Here is a 21,823-nt window from a genome sequence, read left to right as displayed (position 1 = left end):
TTAAAATATTTGGGTACTTATGTATTATCCTGTCAACTGCCAATTATGAATGACTGTGTCCTTTAGAATTCCGCAATGATTGGTGACCATTGGCAAAATTATTTTATGAATACTTTAAAATTGTCATTTGAAAGCAGATGATATGGAGATTTTCACACTGTAATTACTGTATCTAACATCTTTAAGTATTTGGGTATTTATGTTATCCTGTCGATTGGCCAGGTAGTGTGATTTAGTGCCAGTTATGGATGACCATCGAAAGGATAATACATAAGTACCAATATTTGTTAATAATTTTAATACTTTATGGTTATCTCATGCTTAGGTGCATGATCAACCAGCTTATGTCCAGTTGCAATTTATGGACCAAAAACATTTTACGTCTTGACCTCAGATTTCGTCGCAATTTTAATTTTGTTTAATATATATATAAAGTATCAACAAATATTACTGGATCAGATTTTTTACATTATTTTGATTTATTGCAGGTTTTAAAGAATAGAAAACTTTTTGGTTTAAAAATTATTTGTAGTATTATTAGCACACATTTGTATTTTATCAACACTTACTGCAAATAGTGAATATGATAAATTACCCTTTAAGTATTCTTCACCGTTGAAGCTTCTAAATCTTAATGAAAGTGTTAAGCATAATACTATGTATTTCATTGAAGTAGTAGATTCTCTTGTGTCATGTAAGCTTAGGAGATTAGCTCCAGATAGATTAAAAATTGCTGAAAATTAAATCCAAGAAATGATCAATTTAGGCCACATGCGAATCTCCTAAAGTAATTACTCTTCTACTTCACATATGATGTGAAAAAAGGCACAAATGAATGGAGACATGTGGGAGAAATACTGTGACAGCAAAGGATAGGTATCTTATTCCCAGCATTGCTGCAGAATTGCATGACACAAAAGTATTTTCTCATACAGACTTAGTAAAAGCCTATTATTAAATTCCCATTAATCTTTGTAATATTCACTTAACAGCTACTGCCATTCCTTTCAGACTTTTTGAGAGCACAAGAATGCAGTTAGGGTTGTCCAACGCAGCTGCAACATTTCAGTGGTTCATTGATAAAGTAACTCGTGATCTGGCAGGAGTATTTGCTTTTTTTGATGATACATTAATTGCATCAAAGCAAGAAACTGAGCATTTGACACACTTGAATAACTAAGTAATAATGAGTGAACAATTATTGTGTCTAAATTTATCTTTGATGTAACATCTTTAGAATTCTTATGTTTTCGTGGATCTGAACAGAGTTGAAAGCCCCACAGAGTAGAAGCCACTCAAAATTTCTCCAGACTTAGCATGTTTTTATTAGAACGATACATCAGTAAAAAGGAATTTTCACAGCTGAGTAAAATAAAAAGAACACCCTCTTGGCTGAAATAACAAAGCTGAGAAAGAATTCACCAATGCAACAAAGACAATCATCAAGGCTATCCCTCTCAGACATCAATTTCCTTGTGTTACTTAAAAACTTTGCGCTGATGCTTCGGATGTTGCAACTGGTAGTTCAGTAATCCAGTTGTGTAATTCAATTTTGGAGCCATTGTACTTCTATCCATCAAACTCAACAAAAGTCAAAGGAAGTAGTAAATCTGTAATCAAGAACTACTGACTATAGATTTGTTGATCAAGAAATTTCGGCACATGCTCGAAGTCGAGGCCTTTACAATCTAGGCAGACTGAAATCACCTAATATATATACTTTTAAGCAAAAACCACCCAAAATGTTCTGTATGAAAATTTTCGCCATCGTGATTTTATTGGCCTATTTTCCACTGATACATGAAATCAAAGGTCATGTTGCTGTAACGTAGAACCAGGGAAAAAAACTAGGCAGCAGAGAACACACTAACACACTACATTTATTGATGGTACAACACAGCATGAACAACTTGTACATACACTTACTTAGCTTCGAACCTCATGGACACCAAATAATGGCAGATTTGGCGTGAGCTTACAATAAACATACATTAATCAACCATATGCAAAATAAACATCATTAACATACTGGGGCCCGATGGCCTTTTAGCATTTCATAAAATAAAATATACATACTTTTGTAGATTTACATATCACGTATACAAACTCAGCATAGTGAATGAGCGTTTTCCACATAAATCAGTAATGTTGAAATAATCTAAACTACAATAAAAGTTAAAATCATAAAAAAGAAATCAAGTAATATATAATTCTCAGTCATTAGTAGTACCAGTTTGTTTATAGTCTGATTAGTTCACCATTGACAGTTTTTAATTTAACAACTTGGATCTTTTCATTACTGCCAAGATAAAATTGTATAATTCGAGGCATTCTCTAGTTTAAGGAAGGTAGGTTGTCCTCCATAATGAACACTAAATCTCCAATTTTCATATTAGTCATAGGTTTCCTTCATTTATTTCTCAGTTATAAGTCGTTAGATATTCCTTAGACCATTTTTCCGCAAGGCTTGCAAAAGCTGCGTCACCAACTTCCATCGCTCATGCATGGCAATTTTTTCATCTATAACATTAGATTCAGGAATTCGTTTTATTTCAGTAATGATGAAATGTGCTGGGCTAAGTGGTCGTGAGTTCATCACTGTCTCTATTTCGGTAAGATATCTATTGAACTCTTTGATGGTTAATATCTGTGAGCCAATCATTTTTTTTCATATGGAATTTCATGGCTTTTACTGCAGCCTCCCAGAGGCCCCCGAAATGATTGGCAGAAGGAGCTTTAAGTTTCCACTCGCCATTTTCATCTGCTAAGAAACACCCAATGTTTTTTGAAGTCCACATTTTTAATTCATTTCGTGCACAAACATAATTTGATCCACAGTTACTGTAAATTATTTGTAGTGTAACTCTACGTGTGACAAACCGTTTTAGAGCACTAATAAACCCATTGAAACTCAAGTCACTGACAGCTTCCAGATGAACAGCTTTCGTGATGAAGCACACAAACACAAATACATATATCTTTTGTTGGTTGTATTCCTCTGCTACGTTTATGGCAAACTTGAAATGGGCCGGAAAAATCGTTCCCTGTCTGTGAAAATGGTCTCCTTACATTTAATCTAGATGCAGGAATGTTACTGATAAAATGTAGTGACAGTTCCCTGTGATGACGAATGCAAATTATACAGTTTCTTATAATTATACGAATTACTGATCATGCTCCAATAATCCAATAATTCTGATGAATGGCAGAATGCGTCAACTGGAAACCTGAGTTTAGATACTTCAAATGATAATGATTTATAATTAAGTGTGTTACGTGATTGCTTTTTGGTAGAAAAATTGGATGCTTAGTTTCTTCTGGCAAATTTGCATTTTTTAATCTTCTTTCGACTCTCACAAGTCCGTCTTTATTCAAAAAAGGGCTTAACTGATATAACTTATTTGAGATGTTCAACAAATTATGACTTTCTAGCTTAGTAATTTCATCAGGAAATTCAGAACTTTGATCTGCCTTAATTATAATTTTGTGAACCTCAATAAGATCTCTTACTTTTAGATAGGGTGTTAGAATTTTAAATTTCCTGGCATTACCAATAATCTAAAACACTAAGCTATAACCCTCAGCAATCGATGAAGAAAATTTATTCCACAATTCTTCAACTAAGCTTAATCTTACCACCATACTCTTAACTATAATCCCCTTTTCCACAATAGCTGTATCTAACTAAGATCCCTTCAACTGTATAGGCCAATATTCTTTACTTTTTGGTAACCAATAAGGTCTGTAAAACTGCTTTTCACTTGAAATCAAACCTCCAACTGATATACCTCTAGTCACTAAATCTGCTGGATTATCTTGAGACCAGCAGTGAAACCAACTTTTAGGATCTGTTTTTTCTGAACTTCCAAAATACGAGTAGCGACAAACTGTTTCCAACATTTGGCACTTCCCTTGATCCAATATAAAGCTATTTCCGAGTCAGTCCATTATACTGTTTAGTCATCAAATCTCCAAAAAGACTGAGAATATACTTTCCAACTCAAGCACCAATTAAAACTGCTATTAATTCTAAACGAGGCAATTCCTTCAGAAGCACAATTTTATTTTTGGACATAACAAGTGACACCTTAATGTTACTACAACTATCCTGATAATGAAAATAAGTAACAGGTCCATACGCATTTGGAGATGCATCACAATATACATGCAATTAAACTTCGGCATCCTGAGGATTTACATAACCCAACAAAGAATGAATGCCTTTGTAACTTTATTTGCCCTAACCCTTTTATTTCCGAAAACCACGTTAACCATTTTTCTATGAGATCACCTCGTAACTTTTGATCCCAACTTATACGAGCTGAAATACCAATCACATCAAAAACCATGGCAGCTACTTGCAAAACACTGCGTTTATTACTCTTCACAGAACTCAATTTATCTAGCAATAGTTTAACATCAAGGAAAAGATATCGTCGTCAGGAATCCAATTCACAGCTAGCACTTTCAGTTGTCTTCTACTATTCTCAACTTTAAGGTTATTCAAACCCCATAATCTTTCCAGTTCAGGAGAGTTGGATCTCAATTTTTGAAAGTTAAACCCACCTGCCTTCAAAATTGAAACAGCATCAATTTATAATTTAAATGCCTTATTTGTATTTTGTGCACCAAAATGTATGTCATCCACATATAATGATGTATTAACATGCGTACTGTATCATGATTAGTTTTCTCATACTTCCTAATGTGGTTTTTAATAAAACTAGTTAGTATAAAAGGTAAAATTTTGTAACCAAATGGCAACCTATTCATATGCATAATTTTATATTCAGCATTTTCATTATAGGGAAGCCAAAGAAATTTCAGAAATTTACGATCCTCTTCAGCAATTTTTAAAATTAAAAATGCTTTTATACCACCCCCATTAAACATAATTTTAAATTTCTGAAATTTAATAATACATCTAGTACATTAGGATTTAAATTTGGACAAGTTTCTAAACAATCATTCAGTGACATAGCTTTCTAAGTTTTTGAACTACAGTTGTATACAACGTGAACTTTCGTAGTGTCCTTGTTTCTGTTTACAACTGCTCGATATGGCTTAAAATATTCATTACACTCCCTCCCGCACTCTTCGATAATTCCTTTACTCTCTTGGTAGCAAATTATTTGCTTATACTCATTCGCAATCCACTATTTTTTTTTTTCCAAAACACTCTCGCAAATCGTTAAACTGTCTTCTAGCTATGGAAAAATTATTTTCTTATTCTGAAGACAATGTTTTAAATAACATATCTACCATCAATAAATCTCAGATAATTTTTGAATTGCTCGGTTAAACACTTGTCAGTAGTAGGTAATTCATCCATATGTCTTTCCAATTCCCATAACACCTGAATATCTGTTCCTATACTCCAGTTAAAAGATACTATATTTACAGAACTAGATATATTGCACGTATGCTGAATTCTCCGCAGAGTAAAACCAAAGATTGTCAGTATGCAATTAAGAGTTTTATTTATTTTCTGAAACCCAGATCTCTTAATAGTATTCCAAAACATGTCTCCTTCAATTAATATAGTCACCGACTGATCATTTTTACATTCATTAGCTAAAATAATACCTTGGCTTTTAAAAACATTGTGTATTTTATCATCTGGAAAAGCAATAAGCACGGCCTTAATTGTATCAGTAATTAATGCCTCAATTTCAATAAATTTATATGAACTATATCTGCTCGTTAATTTTATTTTAACTACATCATATAATATTTTGGCCGCTTTTGATGAACCAAAAGAATAAACTGATAATCTTTCCTTTCTTATATGCTTTAATTTTAAGGAAATAGCTAAGAGTTTTGGGCACCAAGACCGTTCAGATCCATTATCTAACAAATTATGCACAGTTTTTTAAATGTTTGACTTATATACTGAACTAGCAATAACTGAGCATGTAAACAGCAATATCCTGGTTTTTAATACTGTCTAATTATGCTGCATAATGACTGCATTGTTTTCTGACTCACTCACAATTGCATCAACTAGGCTTTTCTTTTCAGCTTTATTTTTGATATTTTCATTATACAATAGATAATTATGGAATTTACTTTTGCAATACTTACATCCGAATTTTAATCTATTCATACGACTTAAATGGCTTTTAGAAAACATTTAAAGCACTTATTTTCAGCTTTCAATTAATTTTTCTAATCTTCTGCTGTTTTAAATTCACAAACTCGGGATCTGAACTAATACAAAATACACAGTCCCTTTTAATAGTGGTAGCATAACTTGCGGTTGGCCTCACATGATTAACGTATCTTTTATTATAATTAGATTTTCTAAAATTATTTCTAGCTTCATTATTATAAGTCTCTGTTTTAATTTTAGGTGAACTAAATGTTCTTTCCCTAAGTTGAATTTCATCCTCTAAAATGTCTTAAGTATGTCCTGGAAAGGGAAATCACTTGGCCATTTTCTATTAAACTCTAAGACAAGATCTTTCAGCATTAACAAATTACCAAATGTATCAGTTTTTATACCTAAACCTTCCAAGTTTCTAATTTATTTGTCCTTCAATTTTATTGAAAAATTTTCTGAAACTAACTGTGTCATGCGAATTGTGAACAGCAGGAAGTTTCAGTAAATTATTCATATGCGTTTGGATTAAGATATTAGTATTACCAAATTTATTTGTGAGTATATGAAGTGCTACCTCATAATTTCTTTCTGTAATCACTAACCCAGCAATCAAACTCACTGCTTGACCACTTACATGATTTGAGATAGTTAAATGTATCTATTTTAGAAGGAGTAGAATTTTTATCGAAAGTTAACACAAACTGACCAAAAAATTCTAACCACAATGACGGATCCCCATAAAATTTCTTAATATGAAGTTTAGGAAGTTTTACCATTCTGTTTCCATTTACCATAAGTGAAGTGTAAAAGGACCCTTCAAATTCGCAATCTGATTCTATACTTCCAGATTGAAAGTTTTTCTGAATAATCTATCAAAGTAGTTACATCATTCTCAATTTCAGCGACAGGCAAAAAAGCCTGAATACCTAAGTTTAAATCATTTAGTGCACTTTCTTTTTCAATAATTAATTGCAATTTTTCGTTCAGTGTATCTATCTAAAGCAATGCTACTTAGATCTTTAAACATTTCTTCAATGCTGTTTAACAGTTTTGTAGTAGCCGTTCTGACTCAACACTTATTTTTGTATCTGTGTAACACCTCTATTTTTACTTATTTTATTATCTACAATGTTACTCTATTCAAAATAACACTTGTAATTCAATGTACAACAACCATATACATTAAAAAAACAACTTAAATATATAACACATACAACAGTATTTTAGCTCCAATTATTAAAAATACAGACCTACTCTTGAAACTACTTCAAATCCTAACATCTCCCTAACTATCCAAACATTTCTACAACACACAATACGTCATTTCAACTTTGACAAATTGAAACGAAACTAACCAACACACCTCAAACAATCTGCCACCTTCAACTCTCAATTTTCTCTTATTTTATTATGAACAATGTTACTCTATTCAAAATAACACTTGTAATTCAATGTACAACAACCATATACATTAAAAAAACAACTTAAATATATAACACATACAACAGTATTCTAGCTCCAATTATTAAAAATACAGACCTACTCTTGAAACTACTTCAAATCCTAACATCTCCCTAACTATCCAAACATTTCTACAACACACAATACATCATTTCAACTTTGACAAATTGAAACGAAACTAACCAACACACCTCAAACAATCTGCCACCTTCAACTCTCAATTTTCTCTTATTTTATTATGTACAAGGCTCTTATTTTATTATGAACAATGTTACTCTATTCAAAATAACACTTGTAATTCAATGTACAACAACCATATACATTAAAAAAACAACTTAAATATATAATACATACAACAGTATTCTAGCTCCAGTTATTAAAAATACAGACCTACTCTTGAAACTACTTCAAATCCTAGCATCTCCCTAACTATCCAAACATTTCTACAATACACAATACATCATTTCAACTTTTACAAATTGAAATGAAACTAACCAACACACCTCAAACAATCTGCCACCCCCAACTATCAATTTTCCATCTTCACTGCCTTCCTTCACAACAGATTTTTACCACAAAGTCTTTGGTAATATTCTCGGATAATACTCTTACATTCCACTTCTGACACCATAAAATGTTAAGTAGAACCAGGGAAAAAACTAAGTGGTAGAGATACACACTTTAACACAAGACTACATTTATTGACAGCACAACACAACATGAACAACTTGTACATAGACTTGCTCAGCTTCAAATCTTATGGACGCCAAATAGCGCCAGATTTGGTGTGAGCGTACAATAAACATACATTGATCTACCAAATGCAAAATAAACATCGTTATCAGTTGCTGATGCCTTATCCAAGGTAGAAATACATGCAGTTTTCTGATAATCAACTTATTGATTATAAAAAGTTATCTGAAATGCAACTTCAGGACTCTGAAATTCAGAATTCTGTCTCTCACTCTTCATTAGTTTTTAAATTAGATGAACATTATTTTCCTTTAGATGTTAACTTTTAGTGTAATTATGGATACAGGTACACTTCATCCATTCATTCTGCTCCAGAATTTTTTAGCAGACCCACTGTCTTCCTCATGCGAGCATTTTAGCCTCAACAGAAATGGTCACTAAGTGATATTTTTAGTCACTAAGTCACTAAGTGATATTAGTGTAATTATGGATACAGGTACACTTCATCCATTCATTCTGCTCCAGAATTTTTTAGCAGACCCACTGTCTTCCTCATGCGAGCATTTTAGCCTCAACAGAAATGGTCACTAAGTGATATTTTTGCCTAATATGAAGAAATTTATTAAAAATGCCTTTAATCTTGCCTGAATGCCAACGCTTGATGCAAGATTTTCACATATTCTTGTTGATTTCATATGTACTTTTCCATCATCTGAAGTTAACAGTTATTGCATGACCATTATTAAAGGCCAGAACTTGTGCTGACATTTCTGCTTATATTACTTATTAAAGCATTAGTACACAATTGGATTGCCAGATTTGGCTGTCCCATGTCAATTACAACCAATCAAGGCTGAAATTTTGAATCTTGCGTGTTTAAGGATTTGATGATGATTTTGGATGCACACTGCATTCAAACTGTTGCTTACCATCCTCAGGCTAGTAGGCTGATTGAAAGATTTCATCAACTACTGTGCAAAAATGGTTCATAACAACACAAAATGAACTGAAATTCAACAAGTAGTTTTGTTGGGTTATGATCTGCCATAAACAATATACATGCTAGCTGTCCTGAACTTATTTGTGGTGCCATTCATACAGAGGTTGGACAAAAATATGGAAACACCTTTAAAAAAACATGTTTCTTTGCTTAATATGGTGTAGGAAACCCGTTGGCATCCAAAACAGCTTGCAGTCTTCTCGGAATGGATCAGTACAGTTCCTGTATGTTTGCCAAGGGAATATTATACCATTCTTCCTGCAAAACGATGGCAAGTTCAGATAACGATGTTGGCGGTGGATAACGAGAACGCACTTTCCGTTCCAATGTAGACCACAAAGGTTCGATAATATTCAGGTCTGGTGGCTGTGGTGGCCAGGGGAGATGGGACAACTCATCCTCGTGCTCAGAAAACCAGTCCTGGACAATGTGAGCTGTGTGAACAGGGGCTTTGTCGTCTTGGAAGACACCATCACCATCGGGGAAACAAAGTTTGTACCATGGGATGAACTTGATCGGCCAAAATGTTCACATAAGTCTTGGCAGTCATGTGCCCTGACACAGTTATCATGGGGCTAGCAGAGAACCACGATATGGCTGCCCAAACCATAACAGAACCCCCGCCATGTTTCACTCTTGGCAACAAGCAGTCTGTATTATAGGCTTGAGATGGCGTTCTCCAGATGTAAACTTGGCCAGAAGTGGGGAAACAATGTGAAAGAAGACTCGTCAGACCGTATTACTTGCTTCCACTGCTCTATAGTCCAGGCTACACCACCTTTTTCTGTTACGAGCATTAGCATCACTGATGAGTGGCTTCTCAATTGCAGCACGGCCAGCAATTCCCTGTTTATGAAGCTCCCTTCTAATTGTTTTGGTATACTTTGGTTTATGAAGCTCCCTTCTAATTGTTTTGGTACTCACAGGGTTCAGTAACACAGCATTTATTTCAGCAGTAACTTTTGCAGCTGTGGTCTTCTTATTTTTCGTCACAATTGCCCTTAATGATCGTCTGTCACGATCACTCAGGACACACTTTTGTCCGCGCTGTGATTTAGTAGATGATGTTTTTCCGCTTTTCAAATATGCGGAATAAATCTTCGCTACAGTACCTCTTGAAACACTAAACACCTTGGCTACCTTGCTTACGGAAGCACCTACCATACGTGCTCCAACAATTTGCCCACGTTCAAAGTCTGTTAACTCTGACATAATGCAATGACAACCTCACATAACTACTACAGTTGTTGTACTCCGACAACAACTGAACTGTTTAGCACATTTACGAAGTTGTATAGGTGGCATCAGTAGTCAAAATCGCCAGCGCCACGTACATATTTCATTAAAATCAATCTTTCTTTTCAAACATGCATTTCACAAGGTGTTTCCATATTTTTGTCCATCCACTGTATATTACCCTCAAATATGCTGAATGTTAATAATTCTGTACCTCTCTCTGAATCCCATGTTTCACAATTTTGATCCGTCATGCATTCATTGAAACCAACTGCAACCTCTAAACATGTTCAGCTATCAGTTTATGTGTACACCCAGCATTCTAAACTTGTTCTTATGTATTTCTAAGTATCAATTATGTTTAACTTGTTCCAACTCTATTGGAACACACAGATACACATGTAATTTCTGAGATTTCACATCAAAGTCTTTAAAGAATCAAAGATTGTTCCAAATTTTTCCAAAAGACTAATCTGTATAATGTAATTGAATATTTTTCTTTTGTTCATCTGTTATAAAAGTTACAGTTTATGAATACTTTACAGTTTTTTTCCCACATATCTATTTATATATATTTGAAAACTGTCAAATTCTTATTTTACTAACTCTTCATTTACATTTGTATTGTTACATATTACACATGCATTTGTTATATTACATATTCAGCATGCATTTATAGTTATATATTTCAGTTATTATTACATGTTGTATTATTACTTGCATATCTTGTATTTTATTTTATATGTACATTTCAGTGTATATTTTAATGTATAACTCTTATTATAATATGTATATCTTTTATTGATATTTTGGAATTCCTTGTAATCAACCTTTTTTTTTTTGCTTCATGACTAAGTCATTGGTGGATATGTTGTGGTTATCTCACACTCGGCTGTATATGCCATTAGCTGACGTCTCATAGTTTTGCAATAACTGCCACATAGTTTTTACCATCTACTGTATAAAGTTGGAATATCATGTAGTAGCTTCGGTGTTTATAACAAATAAGTTAGTGTTAGTTAAAGTTGATTGAGTAACATTGAGTCATAACTTGTAGACACCAACACTAAGCCACACCAAAACCTTTACACTTTAAAAAATGAAAATAGTTTTCTTAATGTGTTTTGTATCATTTATTTGTTTCTAAAATGTGATAAAAATTATTTGAAAATCAGAAAAGGCAGTTTATTAGAAAGCATAGAGATAGACGAAATGTAAAATAGTAATTACATTTCATAATCTCCTTGATTTGAAGCATATCAAATAGCAAAATACATCTAGGAAAAAATATTTTAATTGTTAACTTTATTTATATTTAGTAACATCAATAATATTCCTGTTTAAATTAGTAATTGGGAAGCATTATTTTAGAACAGTTACTAATAAGAGAAAATCTGTGATTCTGAGATGCATTCTGATATTCACAGTATTTGTAAAAAAGTTGTGCTAAATAACTGAAGAAATATGGGTTCTTATTTGATTTTACCATAATTTTTGAAGGTGTTGCCAGTGATCCTGCCACTGAATCTATCAAAAGTTTGATAAAAACTAAAATGCCTTACTCTGGTTACATAAAACCAAAGGGAATATCCAAGTGTGTTGTGACATCATGCTTGCCTGTTATTGGTATCAAGTAGCACTGTTTTTGTTTGTTAAAAATGGTCATTGAGAAAGTACATAAGTATTGAAATATCATGTTTCTTAAGATTTAAGGGATTCCTTTGAGTCTAATTTGTTGACAGTTTATTCAAACGTGATAAGGTTTTCAAAAATCTGTGACCATATTAACATTGCTTTTTTGCTTACTTTTAAAATTTAATACATTGATTAGTAATTATTTATATTGGTCAGATAATAAAGTATTGAGTCATTGTAATATTGTACAGATGCTTTTGAATCTTCATAAAAAGAGCTGGATGGATGGCTTGATGTTACAAGATTATAATGAACATTCAGTCATCAATGAAAAAACTGTTACAGAAATGTTGGAACTCGCAAAGGCTTACAATAAGGTAAACATCTTTATTCATGAATTTTTCAGGCATATTTGAAAATTTTTTAGTTACTACAGTCAAAAGTCGTTAATCCGGACTCGTCGGGACTTCGGCAATTCCGGATTATCGATTTTTCCGGATTATAGATCATCAGTTTAAATCTGGTAAGATGGCATGCAGAAATTATAAAATTAAAAATATGAAACCGTAATTTATGAAATAAACAGCAATTATGATCTAAAGGGTATCAAAATTTGCAAAAAGAAAAAGCTAAATATTTATTTGTTTACTTTATTAAACATTTCTTTCAATGTAAGTTGTTTAATTTGCTTCGTTTCATGTGATAATACTTTCTCTTTAATTCTATTAAACAGACATAATTTCTTGTTTACTTACAAAGTTCCACTGTTCAAGTCCTATAATTGCTGTGTCGAGAATATCGGCTAATTTGTCAATCGAAATTTTTTCGTTTTCAATAACCTCTGAGTCACTTTCTTCACTATCGGAAGCAAATTATAATGAGGAGGAACTTGATTTAAATCATATCAAAGACTGAGTACATCGAGATGAAATACTACATTTAGTAAAGAATTAAAAGCCACATAAAATAAAAACATCTGCTCTGAAGATAGTGCTGACAGATCAACTTCTAATTCATTGGGCGTGCGCCGTGTCGTTTCCCTGCCCCCGCAGAGCAGCGTGAAATTGATAAACATATTTCAGAATGATTAGATAATCAAAGGATATATGCCTTTATCCATTTTTTGCAGCAATTCCTTTTTTTGTTTGATGGACATTGAAACATACTTTCGCTTTGTAGATCCTTTGGGAGCTCCAGCATCGGAAAATGTATTTGACATAATCCAAAGTTCAAGCTTACTTTTATAAAATTGCTCTAACAGTCTGCAAAAATTAATAAGCCGGATCCAATTCGAAAATTAAGGAACAACGCAATCTGCAACATTAACTGAAATAAATAATTAGATAGTTTTAGCTTATACTGTCTGTTTTACATTAAATGCGCATGCGTAAACGTATTATGTGCATGCGCACATGTATATTCGCAGCCGTAAAGGTCTTACGCGCACACGTAAACGCCTATGCGCAGAAAGTTTTTAGCTTTGAGGTCCGGATTATAGATCATTCCGGATTATGGGTGTCCGAATTAATGACTTTTGACTGTATTATATAAATAAAGGTATTTCTTGGATAATGAATAGTTTATATTTATTCATTGTAAGGTTAAGTTAAATCAGCAAATTGTATTAACATAATTGTTGATAATAATTGTTTTTAAATGTCTTTTAAACTGTGTCCTACAAAGCAGACTTTCATATTACTCTTTAGATTAAAATTTTCCACATGCATGTTTTAAAGCATTTAACTATAAGAAAATTTTAATTTTTTGAAGATATGTATTTATCAGGATCTAACAAAACTATTTCCAGAATCTTATTTTAGTATCATTGTTATTTTTAACTACATTAATTAATCAATAAAATAAATATTCTTTTACTAAAAGGCCTTACCCAACTGAAACTTTCATAAGATCTAAATCCTATTGTAGTGTCGCTTCAGTTCCGTTACATTTCTAATTAAATTTAGTTAAAGCGGAATGGCAACACCTTCTAGTCTCCGCGAAGAACAAAGTAAACAAACTTCGAGTTTTTGTCACGTGATGCTACGTGCATGTAAAATGTAAATAAATCTTATGAATAAGAATCTATAACATCGTATGGAATAAAATATTGGTTCCATAGGAGTCAGAGAAGTGTTATTTTTCTATATTTGTACACCAGACACTTCACTGGTGTATCCCGGCGTGATCGAATTCTACAATGGCTGACGAAGACGAAACCGAAATTAAAGCAACAACTGCATCTGTCGCCAAGGTAAGCGTTAAAGTTCCTCCTTTTTGGAAGCCAGATCCTAAAATATGGTTTATTCAACTAGAAGCACAATTTAGAAATGCAAAAATTAGTGCAGATCAAACAAAATATGATTATGTTATAAGTTCCATTGAACCTGATATTTTGTCACAGGTATCTGATATTCTGCTAAGTCCACCACAAGATAATAAATATGAGGCAATTAAAAATAGACTAATTTCATTATATGCTGATTCAGAGACTCAAAAAACCCAAAAATTACTGAGTGAGTTAGAACTGGGTGACAAAAAGCCATCTCAATTACTGTGTGAGATGCGTAATTTGGCTGGCGATAAAGTAACAGATACTTTCCTAAAAACATTGTGGCTACAATGTTTACCCGTTAATATGCGTAGCATTATATCTGTTAGTAGTGAAGATTTGTCAAAAGTGGCTACAATGGCCGATAAGATTTGGGAATTAAACCCTGTTACTCCCCAAATAGCTGCTGCATCATCCATAACGATAAAAACGGAAGTGATTGAAAGTTTACAAAAACAGGTTAGTGAACTTAGCTTACAAGTTTCTGCTTTAAACAAGCAACGCCACAATCGTCCCTATTGTCGTAACCGATCCAAATCACGAGATAGGAGTTACAGTGGTAACAGATCTAGTGATATTTGTTACTATCATAAAAAATTCGGTGATAAGTCATTTAAGTGTAAACAACCCTGCAACTACTCATCAACATCACAGACAAATAGTCCGGAAAACCAGCTCCCCGTCTCTCATTGACGATGGAGGGACAAGGGGTGCAGCTGAGTCGTCTTTTCATCAGCGACAAAGAATCGGCTACCCAATTTTTAATAGATACTGGGGCAGAAATTTCTGTCATTCCTCCCTTGCCTGCAGATAAAAAAAACATCTCAAAATTAGAACTCTTTGCTGCAAATGGTACGAAAATTAAAACATATGGCCAAAAATTACACAAGCTTGATCTTGGACTCAGACGATCATTCACATGGCCTTTTGTAATTGCAGACGTAAACAAACCGATAATAGGCATGGATTTTCTTGCAAATTTTAACCTTTTGGTAGATTCTAAAAATCGCAAGTTGATTGATGGTACTACATTCTTAACAACCAATGGAACTCCTTGTTTTCAAAATAACAATAATAATATTCCGATTTTAAATGCCGTAAATGATCCATATAAACGTATCATTAACGATTTTCCGGATTTGTTAAAACTCAGTGTAGTTAATAATAAAGTTAAAAATCATAACATCGAACATTATATCAAAACCAGAGGTCCACCAGTTTTCGCTAAAGCCAGGAGACTATCAGCTGAGAAACTTAAAGCGGCTAAAAAGGAGTTTGAATTTATGCTCCAAATGGGTTTATGCAGACCATCCAAAAGTAACTGGTCGAGCCCACTACATCTCGCTATGAAGAAATCAGGTGATTGGAGACCTTGTGGAGACTATCGAGCGTTAAACAACGTCACGATTCCTGATAGATACCCTCTACCATTTTTAACAGATTGCAGTTCCATTTTAGCTGGAAAAAGAGTTTTCTCATCCATAGACCTCATTAGAGTGTACCAACAAATTCCTGTTCGCGAAGAAGATATACCGAAAACGGCCATTCTCACTCCCTTTGGCTTATTCGAGTTCCCATTCATGACGTTCGGCCTACGAAATGCGGCCCAAACGTTCCAACGTTTCATGAACAGTGTGTTGAATGGACTAGAATTCATGTTTTGCTATTTGATGACATTCTAATAGCCTCCCCAGATGAAGAAACTCACCAAAAACATCTACGAGCAGTCCTTGAGAGACTAAACGAATATGGCCTGTGTATTAATGCGGCAAAGTGTAAATTTGGTCAAGCAAAACTTGCATTCCTGGGATACGAAGTGTCAGCTGAAGGACTTAAACCTCTCTCAACGAAAGTTGATGCCATCAAAAATTTCCCAGAACCAAAGTCATTTACTAGTTTAAGACGATTTTTAGGTATGGTGAATTTTTATCACAGATTCATACCAAATTGTGCAAAACTGCAACAACCTTTAACAACATTGCTCAGTGGTATTAAAAAGAACTGCAGAAAAGAAATAACCTGGACGGCAGAAACAAGAAACGCCTTCCAGATCTTAAAAGATGCACTTATTCATGCCACAAACTTAACTCACCCATCCGAAAAGGCTGAAATATCGCTAACAACTGATGCTTCCGATACTGCCATTGGAGCCGTTTTACATCAGATTGTGAATAATGAAAAACAACCTTTAAGTTTCTTTTCCCGAAATTTGACATCAGCACAACAAAAATATAGTGCCTACGACAGAGAACTCTTAGCCATCTATACAGCAGTAAAACATTTCAAATACATCTTAGAAGGGCGAACTTTTGCAATATACACGGATCACAAACCACTAACATTTGCCTTCGAACAAAATTTGGAAAAAGCTTCGCCACGACAAGCTAGACAACTGTCATGTATTGGCCAGTTCTCAACCGATATCCGATTCATACAAGGGCATGAAAATACCGTCGCTGACGCTCTCTCTCGCATAGACACCATTTCTGTACCATCTGCAATAGACTTACAAACTATAGTAGACTGTCAAGAAGATGACGACTTGGAGATACTTAAAAACAACCCAAACTTAAAAATCCTGCAGATTCCTATACCGGACAGCGACAAGAAAATTTACTGTGATACTTCTACAAATTACAATCGACCATACATCCCTGCAAAGTTTCGGCAGAAAATATTTTCTTCAATCCATAATTTATCTCATCCTGGAATAAGATCCACGATAAAATTGATAACACGACGTTTCATATGGCCCAATATGAATAAAGACTACCAACTATGGACTAGAGCATGTTTATTTGCCAAAGATCTAAAGTTCACAGACATACACATTCATCTTTGGGAGAATTCAAAGTACCTCCACACAGATTCCAGCATTTAAACATAGATCTGGTGGGTCCGCTACCTCCTTGCAAAGGATTCAAATACCTTCTAACCATCATCGATCGTTATACACGATGGATCGAAGCGGTACCGTTAGAAGATCAATCAGCAGAATCTATTGCTAAAGCTTTGATTTATACTTGGTTTTCACGCTTTGGAATTCCGAATCGCATAACATCTGACCAAGGTCGGCAATTTGATAGCCAACTTTTTCAAGCTTTAGGAAAATATCTTGGTTTTCATACAAACACTACAACTGCGTACCATCCACATGCAAATGGCCTGATCGAAAGACAACACCGAACTTTTAAAAGCAAGTCTCAAATGTCATCTACTCGAATCAAAATCATGGCTGGAAGCATTGCCTTTTGTTCTTTTAGGCATAAGATCTGCCATCAAGGAAGACTTAGGTTGCTCATCCGCAGAACTTGTATACGGAACTCCTTTAGCATTACCTGGTGAATTCTTTTCAACAGTACCTCATATGAAACAGTCTGAATTTTCTCAAAACCTCAAACAAAAAGAATAAATATTCTTTTACTAAAAGGCCTTACCCAACTGAAACTTTCATAAGATCTAAATCCTATTGTAGTGTCGCTTCAGTTCCGTTACATTTCTAATTAAATTTAGTTAAAGCGGAATGGCAACACCTTCTAGTCTCCGCGAAGAACAAAGTAAACAAACTTCGAGTTTTTGTCACGTGATGCTACGTGCATGTAAAATGTAAATAAATCTTATGAATAAGAATCTATAACATCGTATGGAATAAAATATTGGTTCCATAGGAGTCAGAGAAGTGTTATTTTTCTATATTTGTACACCAGACACTTCACCTATTTTAGCTGATTTTGGATAGATAAGAAAAGGTACCCTGTAAGTAAAATAAAAAGTTCCCTGAACTGTACTTTAATGCAGGATACTTGCTCCTGACATACAATTTGTTAGTTTCTCAAAATCTTTGAAACATTTATGGGTTGACTTGTATATTTAGTATTTTCCATCATTTTATTATCATAATTTTTTGTGCCATATCCAAAATAATAATTTTTTAAACAGTCATTCTTAAAACAAATCTGTCTGTTTATATTGCACAAAATGGTACAAATTTATTAAAATTTTGTTCAGAATTTCAGAAATCCAATAGATAACTTTATTATAGAAAGATTCCATTTGAAAATAAAATTGTTTATTAAAAGGGAAAAACAAAACTAATCAAAGTTTTGGGTTAGCATTAGGCAGTTCTTAGTTATATGAATGCAGACCAATTTGAATTTTAAATTTTCTTGTGCGATATACTCCAAAAGGAATTACATATGCAGAATATATTGATTGAAAATATTTTCCTCAATACATGAAAAATTTCTTCTTTTAGTGATGAAATTAGCTTTATCTGAATTTTGAAATTCATTTTGCAACAAATAACACAAAGAAGAAAATGCAAAAATCAATTTCTCATTATTGCAAGAGTCAAAACAAAGAATATACCTTCATAAGTTTCTCTAAAGTCCAAAAAAGGAAAGACAGAAAATTTCCAGATTTTTATGAGTTTAAATTAATAAGAACCAATAATGTTTTTTCCCACTTATTCATTAAGATAGAAAATAATAGATGACGTCCAGCAAAAATACAGATCATGCAATATTGTAACATAATATTTTAAAACTGACCAGCTGGAGTTATCAATGTGATTTTGTATTATCATTATGCAATATTGCTTATCTATAATTACTGTATGCATTTCATAAAAGAGTAATCCATCAAATATATAATTTTTAGATTTTTTAATGAACAACATCTATTTAGAAGTAATATACATTTGCAGTTACCATTCTTCCTTCTAGAAAAAATACATTTGATTATTCCAGCTATAGGTCAATTTTCTTTCAGTAAACTGCAATTTTCCCATCAAAATTAATTACTTTTCCAAAATTTTAATTTGCTAAGTAACAAATGCCTGTTCATGCCAAAGGAAAATCAACTGCCTTTACGTCAATGCTATAATTAAAAAATGATGCAGATAGATATTGAAGCACACATAGTGAATCCAAAATGAAGAAGCTTAAAATGCAGTTGTTGCAGATTTAAATGCAACACACACTTTAACACGTCAGTGAAACTATATCAGTACCACAGATTTATCTAATTGTTTTCTATATTTGCAACCTGTATGTAAATATATGTATTTTTGAAAACAGCTTACATGTAAAACAGAAAAGTATTCATTTTCATGGTACTGAAAACTGCAATGAATTAATTTCTAAATTAAAAAAAAAGGATGTAGTTAATTAAATGAACAATAATTTCTCCAGATGCTTCTGCTTTATCTTTTTCTTTCCTGTCTTTGCTTGTTTACCATTTATTGGTTTGCAAAGCAATGTTTGGTTAATATTAATAAATGTGTCAGCAATACTGCAGTTGATTTTAAATTCCTGCAATATTAACACTGAGTTGAATGTCAATGTATACTTCAGATAAACTTGCTAAATATTATATTAGTTATCTATCGTAAATACTTTCTAAAGGTTGCATTTTTCAGTCTGTATTTTAATTAACACTTCAGCTGGCTTGATTATCATATTTTTCTATACTGAAGAAAAAAAGAGTATGTGACCCAAACTGTGCTGACTTTATGAATTAAACATATAGAGTGACTCAAATGCTTTAGTATAAAATCTAAAGCAAATGAAAACTGAGATTTATAACTCAAATTCAATATGCCTTTTAAATTTAAGAATTTTATTAAACAAAAATTACATAAGATGTTTTAAATCAGAAATTGCACGACATGCAGATTTTCCAAGAACACTGTTAGTAATTCATTTAATAAAAATTACTTATGCAATTTAAAATGTTGCAAGTTAACTTAAATAAGAGATTAAAAATATGAATTTTTAAAATCATTTCATTAATCTTACTTTTTATCTTTGCAAAAATTACACATTAAATATGTTTAATAGGAATTGCTTAAATGTCAATAATAAAAAGTTTTGGAAACAGTTTCTTAGGTGAAGCAAATTTAAATTCTTTATTATTTATGAATAAATATTTATTGATTGAATCTGTAAATTTTGTTTTCAGTCGCTTGAAGAGGAAGATAAAATGACACCAGAACAACTTGCTATAAAAAATGTTGGAAAACAGGTATAAATTTATTCCATAAAATATAAAACTTTAAAATGTATTTGAATTAATTTGAAAAGAGTGCATTTTGTTGAGTGAATTTTTTTCCTTTAGTTTAACCAAATGAAATTTAAATCTTTCTTAGGATCCCAAGAGACACTTAGAAGAACATGTTGACTCCTTGATGAATTCTAATATTGTACAATGTTTAGGTGCTATGCTGGATACTGTCGCTTTTCAATGAAATTTTCTTTTCATCAGTCATATTTTAATAAATTCATTGAGGGCATGTGTTTATATGTTTACTCTTTTTCTACAAAGTTCATCCTCTGTAATTTATTTACTTATTTTGCATTAAAGAGCATTTGCTATATACACTTTGTGAGAATTTCAAGAAATGTTTATTTTATAAAAGAAAATTGAAGAATTTTTAGTGTAAAAATGAAATGCTTTAAAAAACTGATTCTATATTTTATTCATAAGTTAAAATAAGTCAATTTTGTACACACATTCTAAGCTTGGTTCCAAAGTTTTGCAAAACGTAGAAAAAATTTAAGATAGAGAAAATAAAAAGAAATTTCTATGCTGTATATAATAAAATAAATCCCTCTCTTTCATCTCATTTTGTAGTCTGGATATTAAGGAATTTATTTTTATAAAAATATGTTTGACATTTTATATGATCCCTCCTCATAATCTCACTCTAATCATTAAGTATTTTATATTATAATTAAGTATTTTAAATTATAGAAGAAGTATGTTGTATTTATGTCATTTATAAAATATCAATAAAAATTTTAAATACTTATGGAAAAATTTAATATACTTTTAAATGAAAGGGACGCATGCCAGTGCTAATTGGCAAAAAATCAACCTTAGATTGGTGTTAATTTCATGCACACACAGAATTTTAATGGAGTAGGAGATAAAACTTATTTTACTCCCATGCTCGACGCTAATTTCAGTCATAAACAAGAAATAAACTTTTCCATCAAAATAAATCACTTTTCCAAAATTTTAATTTGCTATGTACCAAATGTCTGTTCCTGTCAAATGAAAATAAATTGCCTTTACCTCTATGTGATGATTTGGGAGTGATGCAGATAAGATGCTGAAGCATACCTAGTACATCCAGAATGAAAAAGCTTGGAAGTTACAGCCACGAATACTAGGCACATTAATCATGCCTGTTCCCAAATATAGCGATGCTTTTGATATGTTTTGCCGTAGAAGGAAAAACAGCAAGCACGGCCTTGGTGGGAACAGAGGTAGAAGCAAAGGTGTGCCCCAATATGCAGCTTATTTTTACTAGAATCCATCTCGAGACGGCATTAGAAATAAAATAACTTGAGATAGAAGATCG

At 32.6% G+C, this 21,823-nt stretch overlaps 1 protein-coding gene across 3 annotated transcripts in view; it reads left to right on the top strand.

Moving 5' to 3' along the window:
• The window catches only part of Rpn11 (regulatory particle non-ATPase 11), a 41,159-nt gene extending 20,319 nt beyond the window's left edge, over nucleotides 1–20,840 (top strand). For all 3 annotated transcript variants that reach the window (XM_035373326.2, XM_035373329.2, XM_035373328.2), the window contains exons 9-11: nucleotides 12,380–12,505; nucleotides 20,419–20,481; nucleotides 20,606–20,840. In XM_035373326.2, coding sequence (XP_035229217.1) covers nucleotides 12,380–12,505; nucleotides 20,419–20,481; nucleotides 20,606–20,704 — 288 coding nt within the window. In that variant the 3' untranslated portion in view covers nucleotides 20,705–20,840. The remainder of the gene's footprint in view (nucleotides 1–12,379; nucleotides 12,506–20,418; nucleotides 20,482–20,605) is intronic.
• Nucleotides 20,841–21,823: the final 983 nt, after the last annotated feature.

This window comes from Stegodyphus dumicola, chromosome 9 (assembly GCF_044657685.1).
Source record: "Stegodyphus dumicola isolate Sdum_Otavi_A_Nest chromosome 9, ASM4465768v1".
NCBI classification, from domain to species: domain Eukaryota; kingdom Metazoa; phylum Arthropoda; class Arachnida; order Araneae; family Eresidae; genus Stegodyphus; species Stegodyphus dumicola.
The sequence above is the reverse complement of the archived record's forward strand: the minus strand, read 5'-3'. Positions and strand labels throughout refer to the sequence as shown.